The sequence below is a fragment of the Lethenteron reissneri genome, chromosome 52, assembly GCF_015708825.2.
Source record: "Lethenteron reissneri isolate LAM-NWPU_2019-01 chromosome 52, ASM1570882v1, whole genome shotgun sequence".
Classification (NCBI taxonomy): domain Eukaryota; kingdom Metazoa; phylum Chordata; class Hyperoartia; order Petromyzontiformes; family Petromyzontidae; genus Lethenteron; species Lethenteron reissneri.
Genome location: NC_083830.1, coordinates 9,224,636 through 9,241,043, shown reverse-complemented (window position 1 = coordinate 9,241,043; position 16,408 = coordinate 9,224,636). Strand labels below are relative to the sequence as shown.

Sequence of the window (16,408 nt, the reverse complement as noted above, 5' to 3'; positions counted from 1 at the left end):
CCACTTTTGAGTGTTTATACGAGTGCGGGGACACTGCAGTGGGATGGAGCGGTGGGGCACAGGGGTTAACCGTCACGTGCTCAGATGCGGGCCTTAACAAGGCCTCAATCCGAGCGATCACCAAATCAACCCGATGAAGCTTGGAGAGCTGAATGGAGTTGAAAGGAACTCGCAAACAAACACCTTGCTGTTAAAGACGCAACGCAAGCAGATCCCTCATGGTCCATGAAAGGTCATGGACCATGAGCTTTCACGAAGCTTTCACGAAGCTCATGGTCCACCCGAAACCGCATCCGCTGGAAAATTAAAAACTCCAGTGTGCGACTGTGGTCATCCAGGACAGACCATACAACGTCTAACAATGCCCGATCCACAAATAGGAAGGAGAGATGACAGCGATACGCTCTGCTGCTCCTGACGCGGTTATCTGGCTGAACATGAAAACGTCGTCATTGCTCTGCATCTGCGTCGGTAAGCCGTACGAGGGAAGAAGAAGAAGAACCAATGAACCCGTGTCGCCGAACCGCACAGGCTCATCCTGTCCCCCGAGCCCCACTGATCCGCCCCCGACCCACCTGTTCTCGGGGTCCGGCTTGCTGAGGTTGCGCGTGACGAAGCACATCTTGAGCGGGATCCGCTTCTTGTCCTTGGCGGCGTCGTGGACCCCCGCGTCCGGCGAGCCGCCCGCCGCGTTGCCGGCCGCTGCCGCCACCGCGAGGCTGGGCTTGGGCGTGAGCGGAGGCGCCACCTCCCAGCCCAGCTCTCCGATGGGAGAGCCCTTCTTGAAGTAGGGCGTCACCTCGCGCAGGTACTTGACTGGCGCGTGCGCGGGGAGGAAGGGAGGGAGAGAGTAGGTCAAGGTCAATAGGTCGTCACGGATGATGTCGGTGATGCCGCAATTGCACAAAATTATCTGCCGCGTCTCGTGACGGGCACTGCAAGATCCGACCAAATCTGTCCAGTGCTCGCTGAGCTGCATTGGCTTCCGGTTGCCGATCAGATACGTTGTAAGTTCGCACTTATTACACACAAAGTGCTTTCCACAAGTGAACCACAATGACCTTACTGGTCTCGTCAAGGAGCATAAACCTTCGCGTGAACTCCGCTCATCCTCGCAGCAGCGACTTTTGGCTACGCCATCGAACAAAGACGGTCATCGCCTCGGGCGCTTTCAGATGCGCTTCTGCGGCCGTCTGGAATGCTCTTCCTTCCGATATTCGGAACCTACTGGAGCTCTGCACTTTTAAATCATCATCTTGATTAAAAACTAATTTCTTTAAAACTGCTTTTTGTTGTTTAGTTTGTTGTCCTTCCCCCCCCCCCCCCCCCCCCCCCGCATATCCGATTAACACGGTTGGCTACGTACGGTGTGAAATAAGTTCAACATACATACGTACACCGACAAACCTGTATACCTTCTGCTAGCGCCCTCAGAGGTCACGTGGTCAACGTGTCCTCCTTGGAGGCTTGTTATTAGTCTCAACATCATCACCACCATCTGGGTGTAGGTCTTCCCCTTTGATCACTGACCTCTGGATGCTCACAACACAAGAATAATAAGTGCGTCAAGGCATTTCCTCAGGAGGCACCTTCATTTGGATGTTTTGGTCAAATTTCTGTTGGAACTAAGTCAGGAGGTTGGCAACCAACATAACGGGAGAAGAGCCATTCTTTTCGAATTCGGTCCAAAAAAAAACTCGACAGTATTTCAAGAGCTGCGGTGGACGTCCTGAATACGAGACGGTGGGTCCTTAATAAGGCAACCCGTGGCCTCGGAGTCGTGGGTTGCCGACCCCCCCGGTCTGGTGACGCGATGCTTGCGACCGCCTGCCATTGGCGACCGGCTGCCATTGGCCGCCAATGCATTTTACGGCGGCCGTCCAGTCCTTGAGGAAGACTGCACAGGGCTCAGCGCATTTGCGGCAGCGGAGATGTTGAGAAACGAGGCGGCTTCGTCTGCTTCTGTTCGTGCTCAGAATATTTTTTCAAGCGAATATTAATAATTATAATTAACTTATTTATATAGGAAAGCCACACTGAGTCATCGGAATCTTTTTAAGCTGTGTCCCCTGCATTGGGTTTTTATTTTAAGAGATTTTCAGCCAATCGGTGCCTCTGTGAAACACGTGGGAGGAAATCGGATCAACTCGGAGAAAACCTACGCGTTGCGCAAGGGTGCAATGCTCTATCCCCGTACAGATGGCGATGAGTCCACTTTCTCCGTTGCCTACACCTGGCGAGCCAAGCAGGGTTACGGCACCTAGACGCCCACGGGGAAGGGAGTTTCACAACATCTGCGTGTGATCCACTGACCCTCGCTGCCGACTCCACAGCGCTGGGTCACAGGCAGCCGCGAGCAGCAGGGGAGCTACTGCCGCAAGGCCACGCCTAAAACGATTCTCCCAACTCCTGGTCTATTTATGACTCTCGACCAACACTGGCTGGAATAGTGGCGCAGTGGTTAGCGCACGGCACCGTACGTAGCCAGACGTGCTGATTGGACGTGTGGGGGGGGGGGACAACAAAATGAACACAAAAAGCAGCTCTTAGGAAATTACTTTAAAAGTGCACATCTCCCAGTGGCTTCCTAATGTCAGAAGGAAGAGCGTTCCAGACGGCCGCAGAAGCGCATCCGAAAGCGCCGCGCGATGCAGTGACCACCGTGTTTGTTCGATGGCTGGCAGCCAAAAGCCGCTCCTGCTGCGAGGATGACGACCGGAGTTTGTGTGATAGACCAGCTGCTTGAGTTCAATTCCTAGCCAAGGCCAACATCAGTGGCGAGTGATGTGCGAACTGGTTCCTGGGGGGGGGGGGGGGGGGGCATACCCTGCCCCCCATCCGCTTCATCACCCAGGACTAACTATGAAGTATGGTCAAACAACCCCTCTCCTCATAATCAAACGCTGCACGGGGGGGGGACGCCTTCATCTGGCATTATATAATGATAAAAGGGCTGCAAGTAACTGTACACTGGATGAATGTGACGCCCGCGTTAGTTTGGACACCTCGCTTGAATCGGCTGCCGCACGGATTGGATTGCATCCCCTGCCCCCCCCCCACCCCCCCGTGCGACGATTCCGATGAACCGGACCAAAACCGAGCGACGCACTCGGGGTTTTCGCACAACAATCCTCGTCGGCACGCCAAGTAACACGAGACCAGACTTCTTTTTTTTAATGGTCACATCCCGCCCCCCTCCCCGCCGCCCAACCACGCTGCCCCCCCCCCCCTTACCTCCAGTGAGACCACTCGCGGTGCCCAAAGAACCCAACACCCGCGGGGGATATTTTAAGTAAACGGGCACCGCTCGGCTCGCCTATTTTGGGTCCGCGGCGAGCGGCTCACGGGGACAGATAACGACGCCCCAGGCGAGGCGCTGGCAGAGACGTTGGCAGCGGCGTCACCCCACAGACCTTGAAGCACCTCTTCCACATGCCCTCCCACCCTCCCACCTCCACCTCTACCACCCTGCCTGCACAATTCCCATCGTCAATTCCGCGCGGGTCTTGTTGAGTTTTCCCGCGTCTGGGCTGGAGCGGTGGGGTCTAGCGGTCAGCGCACTTCGCCACAAACCCGGCCCAACCGAGTTCAATCCTTGACCACGGCTCACATCAGCTATGCCACCCCTCTGTGTACCGTCCCGGCCTTCGTAGTTGCTCGCTTATCAGTCCGTGTTGCCTCCTGGGGGGATTTTCGTGTGCGAGTGCGAGCACCTATGAAAGAATGGCACGGCACACGAGGGGGGGGGCATCATCCTCAACCGTAATCCACTGCTGGATGAAGGCCTCCCCACGTTGTCGCTGTCCCTCCCAGGATGCAACAATCCGTCGAGCGCCTGCGCACGAGCTAATCTCATCGCTCCGTCTCCGCGGCGTGCGACCTGCACCGGGCGCATTCCCTCCTTTGGCTGCCACTCCATCCTTAGTCTCGCCCCACCCAAACCGCCCACCCACCACTACGAGCGACACATCCTGCCCAAGGCCCCCCCCTCCTCCCACCCGCTAACCGCTCTGATCGGTCAATACGGACATCTCAAATTTTGCGTGCGTTTCTTGAATCTGCGCGCGCGTGCGCGCTGACCCACGCCTGCAAGTGCGTCGAACGTTCTTCTCGCCGCCACCGCACATAGCGAAGCGTGCGAAAGTCGTTGCTTGACGCTACCGTGATCTCAACACGGGGGGGGATGGGGGGTTTGCTCGCTAAACAGCGTCCACGGGGGGAGGACGACGAGGCGGTGAGCAGAGAGCGCTGCGAAGCCGCCGTTGCGCGCACGCAGACGCCAGCAAACCCTCCCGCTCCCGTCCTGGGGCCCGCACGGCCACTCGTGGCAGGGAAATTCCTCCGAAAAATTCCTGGGAGCCGCCCACTGGCCGCCCCAACCCCCCACACCCGGCCCCTTTCGCCGGCTCCTTTAAGTAGAAGAAGAACGGGGAAAGAAAAAAGAAATACAATTTAAATAAATAAAACGTGGCACAGCTGCGGTTTTGGCTCCGTGTTTGAAGTTGAGAGCAGTTTTCTCGTATGGAGTGGGGGGGGGGGAAATGTTACAAAGCTCAGCGCCCTAAACCAGAATATGGACACGTATACAGCGATGCGATTGATGTTGTGTATTTAAACCAGGTGGGAGCCCGATGAGATCACACGTGTGTCTTTATTTTTTTTAGGGAGACCTCGCGGGTCCAGGAATTCATCTCCCACAGGCACTCTACGGCAAGTGGCAGAGATTCAACATTTTTATGGTGAGGATCCATCTCCCCTTCGAATGCCCCCCCCCAAAAGAAAATCTGCCCACCCCCCACTCCACAAAATTTTCTCACAGTGATGCGGTCCCATCAGGTGGACTTCACTTTATTAATTCCAGATGCTGGTAGTTTCATTGGGCAGACTTTAATATTAAAGTAGCGTCGGTGGTTCAAATTTTGCTAAACGGTTCGTTAGTCCACCGTGCGGAGCGCGTGGCAAGGGTAATTGACAAGAGCGCGAGCGAACATAACGCATCACCACTCTGCGTCTTTTCATCGAACGGATAACTGCCGGGATCCGTTGGCTCGGAGCGTGCGCCCAACTTCCAGGGCGCGGCAACGCCCCCCGGCTCGGGGAAAACTTTGACCCCACCGATGGCCTAAATTCCAGCAGAGGCCAACGCACCCCTCTCTCGTCAAGGCAATGGAGCGTCCGTGGCCAAAACCTTTCCCTTGGAAGGGAAGGGGGCTGCAGCCGGCTCACCAGCTCGTACACACGCACTCACACACTCACACGCTCGCACACGTGTGCACACACACACGTGCGCACACACACCATCGCACTCACACACATGCGCACTCTCACACGCGCACTCACACACGCACGCATGCCAGCTTGGGCGTTAGCGTGGCGCCCAGTGGCGCGGGAATATTCACGGCGCGGTGTAACGCCACCGCCAATGCCGCGTAGTGCGACGGGGACAGCCGCTGCCGGGTATTTTCAGTTACCAGATCGATGATGCCCCCCCCCCCCCTGCTCCTTTCGTTTCCTGTATCCGGTGACTCGAGGCCTCGCTCGAAAAGGCGAGGGGTGAGGTGGTGGTGGTCGAGTGGCTTGGGGGGGGGGGGAGTAACGTGTCGCAGCTACCACTGAGAACCTGGGTGCTAATCCAGGTTTCGACCGTGGGCAGTAAGACTTGCGGAGTGCTGCGAGTTCGCGGTCGGCAGTGGCTGGGCAAACAATAAAAATCGTTAACTTTTGGGGGGGGGGTCTGCATAAAATAACTTTTACGATCCTCGAATATGCGTGGATCCGAAACGCGGGCATGGACAAAACCTGCAATGACCAGCGTGGTGAAGTTATCAGTGGGGTAAACAACCCCCTACGGCCAACACGACGATAGGAAGCCCTTCATCCAGCGGTGGATCGACATAAGGTCTGTCGATTACGCAAGCACGCTTATCCGGGTCGGGCTTCAGGAGTTGAATCAGGCGGTCGAACACTCGGCAAACATCGCCGGATTCAACGTGTGGAGACGCCCAGTAGCAAGTGTCGTAGTGGCATCAGCTTGAGAGAAGCAACGCTCAACACGTGGCACGACCCGGCAAACCCGACCTGGCAAACCCCCCCCCCGGCAAACCCAACTCAGCAAACCCAACCCCGGCAAACCCAACCCCGGCAAACCCGACCCGGCAAACCCAACCCGGCAAACCCTGCCAGGCATAACGTCCGCTGTCGGTACAAGTTACAGTAGTTGTTACATCTGTACTTGCTGCTACACGGCACAAGATGCTATACAAAGAGTCGAGAAAGGTGGGGGGTGGGTAGCAGGGTGGATTCCCATATTTTGGGAGCAAGTCACAGAGGAAGGATTATTTTCAGATGGGAAGAGGATCGGTGTGGAGGGGGGGGGAGAAGACACTTCATAGAGAGCGATGCAGTCAGAGAGAGCAGGAGAGCAAGGAGCTATTGAGCCTGGTGATGCACAGAGAGGAAGGCACGTGACATTGCACAAGGCCGCCTAAGCAGTTACACAAACTCCCGACGACGAGTCGGCAAACACAACGACGTGCGGCCCTTATTGTCCGTCCACTCACGGACGAAGGCCTCCCCAACGCAGCTGCCGCACCCGCGCCGGGCTGCCCGTCTGTATTTGGCCGCGATGCTCGGTGTGCAATGGGCGCTCGCAAACGGCGCCCACCGGGAGCGGTGCCGAAGGTCGTGCGGTTTATTTCGCTGTAGTCCGACGAGCCCAGACCAGGTATCCCACTCGTTGGTACCCCCCGCCCCGCCCAGAGGTGCCATTACTCGACCGGTTCCAATTGATTTACGCAGGCCACCGATAGCAGTGAATTATGCGGTAACCACGCGAAGTGAGCGGGGTTTTTATCATGAACACAACATCGCACCTCATCGGCCGTATAAAACAACCGGCGCAGGATTTTATTTCTTGCCGTGGCCCACGGAGCACTTGGCGACGCGTGTTGACCCGTTAACGCGCGCGCCCCTCAACGTGGGCAAGAACAGCTGCCACTCGTGGCCGCGCGCGTCCGGGTACGGAGGGTCTGGCAGCGGCGGAGAGAGACGCACTCCACAAACGACGCCGAAGACGCTGCGGCCGCGAAGCCGCTGGGGCTGCCGATGCTACCGCCACCGCCTAGCCAATGTCTGACCGAGTCGCATCAGGACATTGACGAGGGCTTCACACGTCCCGATTTCGGAGGGGACGACAATGCACCGCCGTCATATTTCTGTCCCTCAACGTGATAAATAAAAGTGTTTTTTTTTTTAGTTTGTATTTAAAAGGAAAAAAAATAGATTACACTTCTTATCAGCCGTAAGACCCTCTGAGAAGTGCGTAATCTCACCAGGTTTAATACGAGCAAACCCTGGACCGGTTTTGACATCTCTATCATCGTCGTCATCACTCTTTGCATAAATCATAACTTTAAACTAAACTAAAACTTGATTTGGAGCTTTCGTGACTGCAGGAATTACTCTTTGGACGTAGAAAAAAAATTTTTCTTTCTAAGTTTAGTTTAGAAAACTAAACGAAACAATTTTTGTTTTTTACACCACATAAGGCCCACTGAGCTAAATAGCCCTTTTTCAGAAGTGACCTGGCTATCGCAAATGATAGCTCAACGAAGTGGCTCATCATGTGGACATTCATAGCCAAATACTTACATTGATGTGGAGTACTTTGGGTCATGCTGGTGAGACCCCAAAGGTCAAAACCAGTCCAGAGTTTGGTTGTTTTAACAAATACCCACTGGATAAGCATCATCATCAACAGCCATGATCTATCCACTGCCGGGTGAAGGCCTCCCTCCCAATGTCATCACATCTTTCACGGTCTCACATTGCGGCAATCGATTTGGATCTCATGAACAAACAGAATTCGTCGCTCCATCTCTGCCGTGGGTGCTAGCGAGCTAGCGGGAGGCTGAGCGAGTGAATGAGTGTGAGGGTGAGTGAGTGAATGAGTGGGAGGGTGAGCGAGTGAATTAGTTTGAGGGTGAGCGAGTGAATGAGTGGGAGGGTGAGCGAGTGAATGAGTGGGAGGGTGAGCGAGTGAATGAGTGGGAGGGTGAGTGAGTGAATGTGTTTGAGGGCGAGCGAGTAAATGAATAGGAAAGTGAGCGAGTGAATGAGTGGGAGGATGAGCGAGTGAATGAGTGGGAGGGTGAGCGAGTGAATGAGTTTGAGGCTGAATGAGTGGGAGAGTGAGCGAGTGAAAGAGTTTGAGGGTGAGCGAGTGAATAAGTGGGAGGGTGAGCGAGTGAATGAGTGGGAGGGTGAGCGAGTGAATGAGTGGGAAGGTGAGCGAGTGAATGAGTGGGAGAGTGAGCGAGTGAATGAGCGGGACGGTGAGCGGAAGGGTGAGCGGGAGGGTGAGCGGGAGGGTGAGTGGGCGTGTGGGAGAGAGTGCGAGTTGACATGATTGGTAGAACAGAATGAGCGTGTTGGGTGAGAGGGCGAGTGAGCGGGCGTGCGAGCAGGAGGCTGAGTGAGCAAAGTGAGCGAGTGGGAGAGTGAGAGGGCAAGTGGGGGGGTGAGCGAGCGGGCGAGTGAGTGGGACGGTGAATGGGCGAGCGGGTGAGCATGCGGGAGGAGGGTGAGCGGGCGGGAGGAGGGTGAGCGGGCGAGGCAGCGGGAGGGTGAGCAGGCGAGTGGGTGAGCGGGCTAGCGAGTGGGAGGGTGAGCGGGTGAGCGCCCACACTCCCACGTGCGCTCTTTGGCCGACACACAGGGCGCAGCTGCCGCTCGCGTCACATTCCACGCGTGCTCTGGAGCGGCCAAATATTTACGCGCTCCTCTTCTGCCGGCCGGCCGCCGAGAGAGAGAGAGGAATTATTGCGAATGTTACCTTTTCGATTTATCTATTTATTTGTCTCTAGTCTCCCCCACTCTGCGCCACCACCAGCCCCACGCTGGCATTTTCAATCGCGGGCACGTGGCACAGGAAGAGCACATGCCCCTCCTGTCCCTCTTCCCGCGGCGCCAGTTTGTTTAATCAGCTTTGCCCTTCGCAATGAAGCTAACTCGTTTCATCAGAACTGCTTTGTGTGTTTAGTTTGACGTCCTTCAACCGAGCCCGCGATTTGCACGGTTGGCTACGTACGGTGAGAAAGAATTTCGACACACGTACTCACAGGCGCGCGAGTTGCCTTCGTCAGCGTCAACAGCAGCAGCAACAGTAGCCATGATCAATCCACTGCTGGATAAAGGTATCCCCAAAGTCATTGTCATCTCACGGGCACCAATGCAACAATCCATCCGGCGTATCTGCATGCAAGATGGAGCAATGAGAGGGGCCCCATTTGATTACTGTCACTAAGGCCCATGCCAACCACGCTATGCCCCTGGGCTCTGTGTTAATGAGGCTCACAGGGCCACACTTAAGTCTCCCCCGAGGGTTCAGTCAATGGTGCCAGACATTGAGCGTGCAGCCAGTTGAGCTGCACCAAGGCCCATAAACTAAACTCGAGAATTAAACTAAACACAATTTTTTTTATTTTACCAGGTAAGGCTCCGCTGAGCTATGTAGCTCTTTTTCAGAAATCATAGCTCATAGCAGCCAAATACTCGTCGCGCATGTTTCTAATGTGGGAGGAGAAACCGGAGAAAAATCCACACGACTATGGGGAGAGAGGGAGACACCGCAAACTCCAAATATACAGCAGCAGCAGCAGGCGTCAGGGTCAGGATCGAACCCACGACCTCCTGCATACTAGGCCAGGTCGTTAACATCTCATCACAGAGGCCCGGGCACTGGGCTATGAAGAAGATGAGGGAAATTGGATAGGGGCCCCCATCTCATTCTTTGCACGAGCGCCCGTGCCAACCACGCTACGCCCCTGGGTTCAGTGTCAAGGCTCCCCTAGGGTTCGGTCAGCGGCGCCAGCTATCGAGTGTGCAGGCGGTGTAGCTGCACCAGGGCCCGTGACAACCGCGCTCCAAAACTGCTCGGCCACGACTGCATTTTCCGTAGCTCCCAAACTTCCCGCTTCTCTCCCAACCCCCGGCTCGTCAGTTCTCCTCCCACCATCACCGTCACCGCCGCCGACGCCGCCGGCACCGATGCGCGACCGCGTAAATTTTCCACCTTCCCCGTAACGAGCCGGCGGAGCCTGACGGCCGGTCAGAGGGCGCGGGAACAGATGTTTTTTTTTTTGCTTGATCGCAAAACAGCTAAAATGTCATCCCCGGAGCCCGACGCCACCGGCGCGGCAACGGGCTTTTTCTATTCAACACGAGCATGCTGTGTTCTCAGGGGGTCCTCGCCGTCTCTCTCTCCTCTCCCTCGCTCCCTCCTCTCATCACAGGTGAGAAGAGGGACAGAACAAACGCCGCTGGAAGCGTTGGGGGGGGGGGGTGCGCGCAGGCCACCCAAGTGCCAACGCATGCCGCACGTGTGCGGTCACATTCACCTCCGGATATAGCCACAACTGTTGCCGGTGTAAACGAATATTGGTCCCCCACCAAGAATATTTGTTCCCACCCCCCACCCTACTGGGAAGGATTGAATATTTTTCTTAGTCCCCCGTCCCACCCCCAGGGGAGGAATGAATATTCTTTCCCTGGGGCGAACGTTTCCCCTGCTCCTTCTACCGGCTGTGTGCGAAGGTCAAATCGTTTGATTACGTCCAACAGCGCCCCCGGTATGTTATTTGCACGTCTTTAACCCCCCTACCTCTTCCCCCCACCCCCTATCAGGAAAGGTCCACGGGTTATTAATATCTTGACTCAAGAGCCCCCATTCGGTCGATGCGATACGACCCGGATTAAAAAAAGCCCCTCTGTGATGATGTTGTGCTCACGATTTACCCAAATTAAAACGTGGACGTGCCCTCGCGAAACCCATCCCCGCCCTGCCCGCGGGCCCACACGCTCACGGCGGCTTAAACCTCCGCGGAGACACGGCAGAGAGTAGGAGAACCGTTCTGACAAGTTCTGCTATCGGCAGCTGGCGCGTCGCTGGGATGTGCCGGCGTGGCATGCCCGACCATCGCACACCGGCAGTTTTCCACCACCGATTTACCCCGCATGCGTTGCCGCCACGCGACTGGAAGGCAACATCCAGAAACGATGCAGGTGACGGCAAATACGGCATTCCCTCGTTATACGCCAGGGATAGGTTCCGGAGATGCTCGCGAGTAGTACATTTCACGCATAATAATATTGGCCTACGAAAACCTATATTTGTAATTAATCACCTTAAGTAAATACGTTAATAACCTATTAAATACATGAAAATTATCGAAACATCTCATCTCTTTATCTCTCGTCACTTTATCTCATCACTTTCTCTTTTTTTCTCTCTCTCTCGAGACGCAGTCGTGTAGAGTTCCAGATACGATTTGCAGATAGCCAAAATCGTGGACAGCAAGCTCGTGAACAACGAGGGAATGCTGCGTTGACAATGTGAGGTGGCTGGGTGCTCGCTCTGGCTACGTCGGAGACGCTTGAGCCAGCACTGCCGAGGGAGCCCGGGTTCAACCCGGGTTTCGGACGCCCAGGGGAAATCCACTTCGTGAAAGTGAGCAACTTCCCCGCAGCGGCAAGTCGTGACGTTAACCCCCGCACTCTGCCGCTCCAGCCTTGTCGCCTGACCTTCAGTGGGGGGAGGGGTCGGGGGTGGGGGTAAACAAAACCTCCGGAAGGGGGGAGGCATGACACGGTCAACGTTCAATGGGCTTTAAACGAACGCCGGAGGGAATGCGCGACGATACGGTCCGCTATTGTCCGTCGTGCGTTCCGCTCCCCGCCACCCCCCCCCCCTCCTGCGCAGGGAACGCTGTGACGTACTTCACCACATTGTGCTCGTTCCCTGCCCGCCCTCCCCCCCCCCACAGACAAAGATCCCCGTATAGCCTTGACAGACTGTCGGAGCAAGTGGTGTTAGCGAGTAGCACCTATCAAGGCCGTAATGGCACACGAGGGGCTGGGTGGCCAGCAACACGCCCGGGCCACATTTGTCTCCGCAGCGGCGATGTTTACGACACACCGCACCAGGCACTCCATTTGAGGCTGCGTCGACTCTACCACAGACATTAAAACTGCAAAGGTGGAGCCCTGCAATCGCTCGCTCACACCGCCGCCGCTGACGAAAGGGGCTCCCCACCAGATCCATCTCTCTCGCAAGCTTCTATCGAGGATATCTCAGCCTACTACTGCAGACAGCCTGTGCATCACCACATGACGCTTGGCAAATTACACAAGCATCGCACCTCTGATGAGCACGGCTGGCTATGTACGGTGCGAAAGAAGTTCAACATAAATACATAGACTCACAGAGACCCATAGACTCACACAGAGACCTGTAAACTCACAGAGACCCATAGACTCACACAGAGACCTGTAGACTCACAGAGACCTATAGACTCACACAGAGACCAACAGACTCACACAGAGACACATAGACTCACACAGAGACCAACAGACTCACACAGAGACCCATAGACTCACACAGAGACCAACAGACTCACACAGAGACCTGTAGACTCACAGAGACCCATAGACTCACACAGAGACCTGTAGACTCACAGAGACCTATAGACTCACACAGAGACCAACAGACTCACACAGAGACACATAGACTCACACAGAGACCAACAGACTCACACAGAGACCCATAGACTCACACAGAGACCAACAGACTCACAGAGAGACCCATAGACTCACACAGAGACCCATAGACTCACACAGAGACCCAGAGACTCACAGAGACCCATAGACTCACACAGAGACCCATGGACTCACACAGAGACCCATAGACTCACACAGAGACCCATAGACATACACAGAGACCAGACTCACACAGAGACCCATAAACTCACACAGAGACCCATAGTTTGTTGTCCTTTCCCCGCACCTCCGACTACCACGGTTGGCTATGTACGGTGCAAAAGAAGTTCAACATACATGCGTAGACTGACAGAGACCCATAGTTTGTTATCATTCCCCGTGATTCCGTTGAGCACGGTTGGCTACGTACGGTGGTGCGAAAGAAGTTCGTACATGCTTGCATGCACACAAGGAGACTGCAGCAGATAAAGCACCATCGGTGTGGGCATCCTGAAAATAGAATCGTCCACTTGTTAAATATTGTACCAACATTCTTGTACTCGCTATAAAACTTTAGTGGGGGGGGGGGTGGTTGGGCCTTCTGCAGGAGTGGGGAGGGGGCTCATCCCCGCCCCCCACGCCACGGGGCAGCGGCGCTGTGGGGTGGTGTAGCCGGGAAGCGACGCTTTCGTTTGTCCAGAGATTTTTTATTGTTGGGTCAGCGCCGCCATCCGCCGCCGCCGCCGCTGCCAAAAGAGAAAATTGAAATTCACCGGCAGCCGCCGCGGCTTTGCGCCAATCGGCCGGGGTCACGCGAAGACAGGGGCGTCCGCATTTGCTGGCGGTTACGGTGGAAAAAAAACGAATTAACCACGGCCAGTGCCACGAATACGTCCCAAGCGCCGCGGGGAGATCGGTGCAGGTGTGCTGCGAGCGGTGCGCCGTTGAGGTGCGCACGCGCTTAGAACGCGCGTCTGCGTCTGCGCACGCCCGTGCACCGACACGAATGAGAATCGTTATCTATATTTTGTTTTCATCCAGCCTCAATATACAAGCACACGTGCGGGTGGCCACAAGATCGCAACACAGGGAACCGCGGTGGCTAGGAGATGTTAACTACTTCGCTTGGTATGCAGCAGGTCGTGGGTTCGATCCCGACCCTGACAGTGCCTGTTGTATATTTGGAATTTGCGTGTCTCTCTCTCTCTCTCATCATCATCACGGTGGCTAGGAGATGTTAACTACCTCGCCTGGTATGCAGCAGGTCGTGGGTTCGATCCCGACCCTGACGCCTGCTGTATACATGGAGTTTGCGTGTTCTCCATGTGTGGCCGCGTGGATTTTTCTTCCGTACCCAGGGCGGGATCTTTACTGGTCCACCGAGCTTCTCCCACTCTATACTTAGCCGTCTCGGGTTTGAGGGCACGCCGCCTTCGACGACGCGCCTCCTGTCGGGCTCACGACCAACGGAGACCAACGGGGACACGTGCTGTCACCGCCGCCCTCCTAAAAGAGCAGCCGAGGGTTTTGTGGGGTCGCGACGGAGGGGCCGGAACGCACGGCCTCCTGGGTGCAGCGGCCGCACCCCCCCCCGCCCCCCGACTTGAAGTCACCGCGTTGCACGCATGAGAACCGACGGCTTTACCCCTCGCGAAACGCAACTGCGAACGTTGCACCCTTATGCTGATTGGGTTGACAAAGCTGCTCAAGTAAAAATAGAGGCAATAAAAGGCTTCGGAGGCCGACGCAAACGACGTGCTAAAAATGTTTACTCGATAAACGACCGCAGAGCTGTCAACCCATACAGTTTACCCCGTATTCTCGTGCAGGGAAAAGGGGTTTTGAAATCGCTATATCTCTGCAACCACGAACCGCCCATGAATGAAACTCTTACCACTTGAAAGGGCGGGGCATCGAGAGGGTGGGGCATAGAGAGGGCGGGGCATAGTTTCAAATGATTACCGCTAGATGCCTCTCCCAGCGCACAAACAGCCCCTAGCCTCAGTCATTCGCAAGACACACTGCCTCAACGTTGGATAGGTCGCACGCGACCCCAAGACTTGGCGCTACACTCTCGGCCCCCAAGATCCCCAGACATCACACCCTGCGACTTTTTCTTGTGGGGATACGTCAAAGACCGTGTTTTTGTGCCACAATTAGCGACTAATCCGGATGACCTCAAAAACAGAATCACGGCATCGGTGACTTCAGTGGAAGAAGACACTTTGAGGGCAAATAGAGCATTTATAAAATGGTTAGTAAAACTTGATAACTCATTAAACCGTTTGTAACTTTTTAAGTAATTTTAACATGTAGCCATCGTGAAATATACTGCTTTGAAATTGGGTCCAAATTTGTAAAACACCCTGTAGTGTAGTGGAAAGTGGTGTATAGGATAAAAGTTGAGATTGATAAGGACACAGGGTGACCAATAAGGTCTGAATTGGTCTGTAATAAGGCAGGGCACTGATAAGGCATGGGAACAGGCATGGGAACGACTGATTCTCGCCGGTGTTTGGGCTCCACGTATTCAAGTGTGTGTGGCTTGCTGCTCAAATGGGCGTTGATACGGGGCTCATCAACTCTTTGCACCTCTGAGCCAGTGGTGGACATTCCACATTCCTATGGCGTGAGCGAGTCTACCCAAAGGACAACCGCTGTTAAACTTCCCCCACAAACTGGTTACGGGTGTTCTCTTTTCCGAACCCCGAAGGGATGATTTGCCGAGAGCGGCGGTGGGCCAGCGTGGTGAAGCATGGTCAAACAACCCCCTTGCCCGACGACACAGCATGGGGAGGCCTTCATCCAGCAGCGGTTTGACAAAGGCCCGTAACATCTCAGTTGTTGTTATTATTATCTTTGATTGCTATTATTAATATGTATTCCATTTTACGTCGCTTCAACGGTGGTTGTCCGAAGCCCGTGCCATAGGAATGTGGAATTTCCACTCACCGGCTTGAGGGCATCTCCTTGGTTCTTTCGGTAAAGTCACGTAGAAGGGAAGTAATAAAATAATAAAAATAAAACATAATAAAATAATTCTCGCGACGTTTCGGCCACAACGCAAGTAGCCGTCCTCAGGTGAAACCAGGTCTGTCGAGGCAGTTTGAGCCGTGGGACAAAGTCGCTTGAGAGCGGGGAGGGGCACTTTGACCTCGTCTACCGAGCGTGTAAAATGTTTTATACTTCAAGTAACGAGTTGGGGAGAGGAAAAAAAATTACTTTACTGGTGCCGGGAAAGTAGTAAAAGATCTCCGAGGGCGTCTCAAAGACGCCGCTGCGCTTTATCAAAGTTACCGCCGCCGCTTGCGGACGCACTCGGAGGATAGCGGAACACACATAATTTAACAAGGGGGGTGGGGGGGTGGGGGGGTTGGTTTGTTTAACTGTCGCCGAGAGGGACCTCGAGATCTGGATGCACGTCAGCTCGACGGGCCCTCGGCGATGGTGGTGGTGGTCGGTGACGGTGGTGGTCGGTGAAGGTGGTGGTCAGTGAAGGTGGTGGTGGTCGGTGAAGGTGGTGGTGAGCGATGGTGGAGATTAAGGGTGGGGTCATGGGAATCCTTGTGGAATGCAGTTCTCTACAAAGTTAACGGTGCGGCAGTGCGGGTAGAAGACCTTGTTTTAAAAAACAGAACACAGAGACGATCTGTGTTCTATTATCATTAAACCTTTGTACTTTTATCATCCCCTGCATCTGAGCGCAGCTGTGTGGGAAGCACAGGCATTGAGTTCTCTGGGCAGACCCCCCCTCCTTCACCGCGTCAATGCCCAGCCTCTTCTCGTAGTCCCCCAGCCCAGGCCCGATATCGAACCCGTCGACTCCACGTGAGGTGGCATCCCTTCTGTGCTTTCTACTTCTCTACGTGGCCAA

General features: G+C 55.0%; 1 protein-coding gene across 2 annotated transcripts in view; it reads right to left on the bottom strand.

The window, feature by feature from the left end:
* Positions 1-16,408, bottom strand: part of LOC133355805 (beta-1-syntrophin-like) — a 37,686-nt gene that overhangs the window by 8,026 nt on the left and 13,252 nt on the right. For both annotated transcript variants that reach the window (XM_061573186.1, XM_061573185.1), the window contains exon 3: positions 576-816. In XM_061573186.1, the coding sequence (XP_061429170.1) occupies positions 576-816 (241 nt within the window). The remainder of the gene's footprint in view (positions 1-575; positions 817-16,408) is intronic.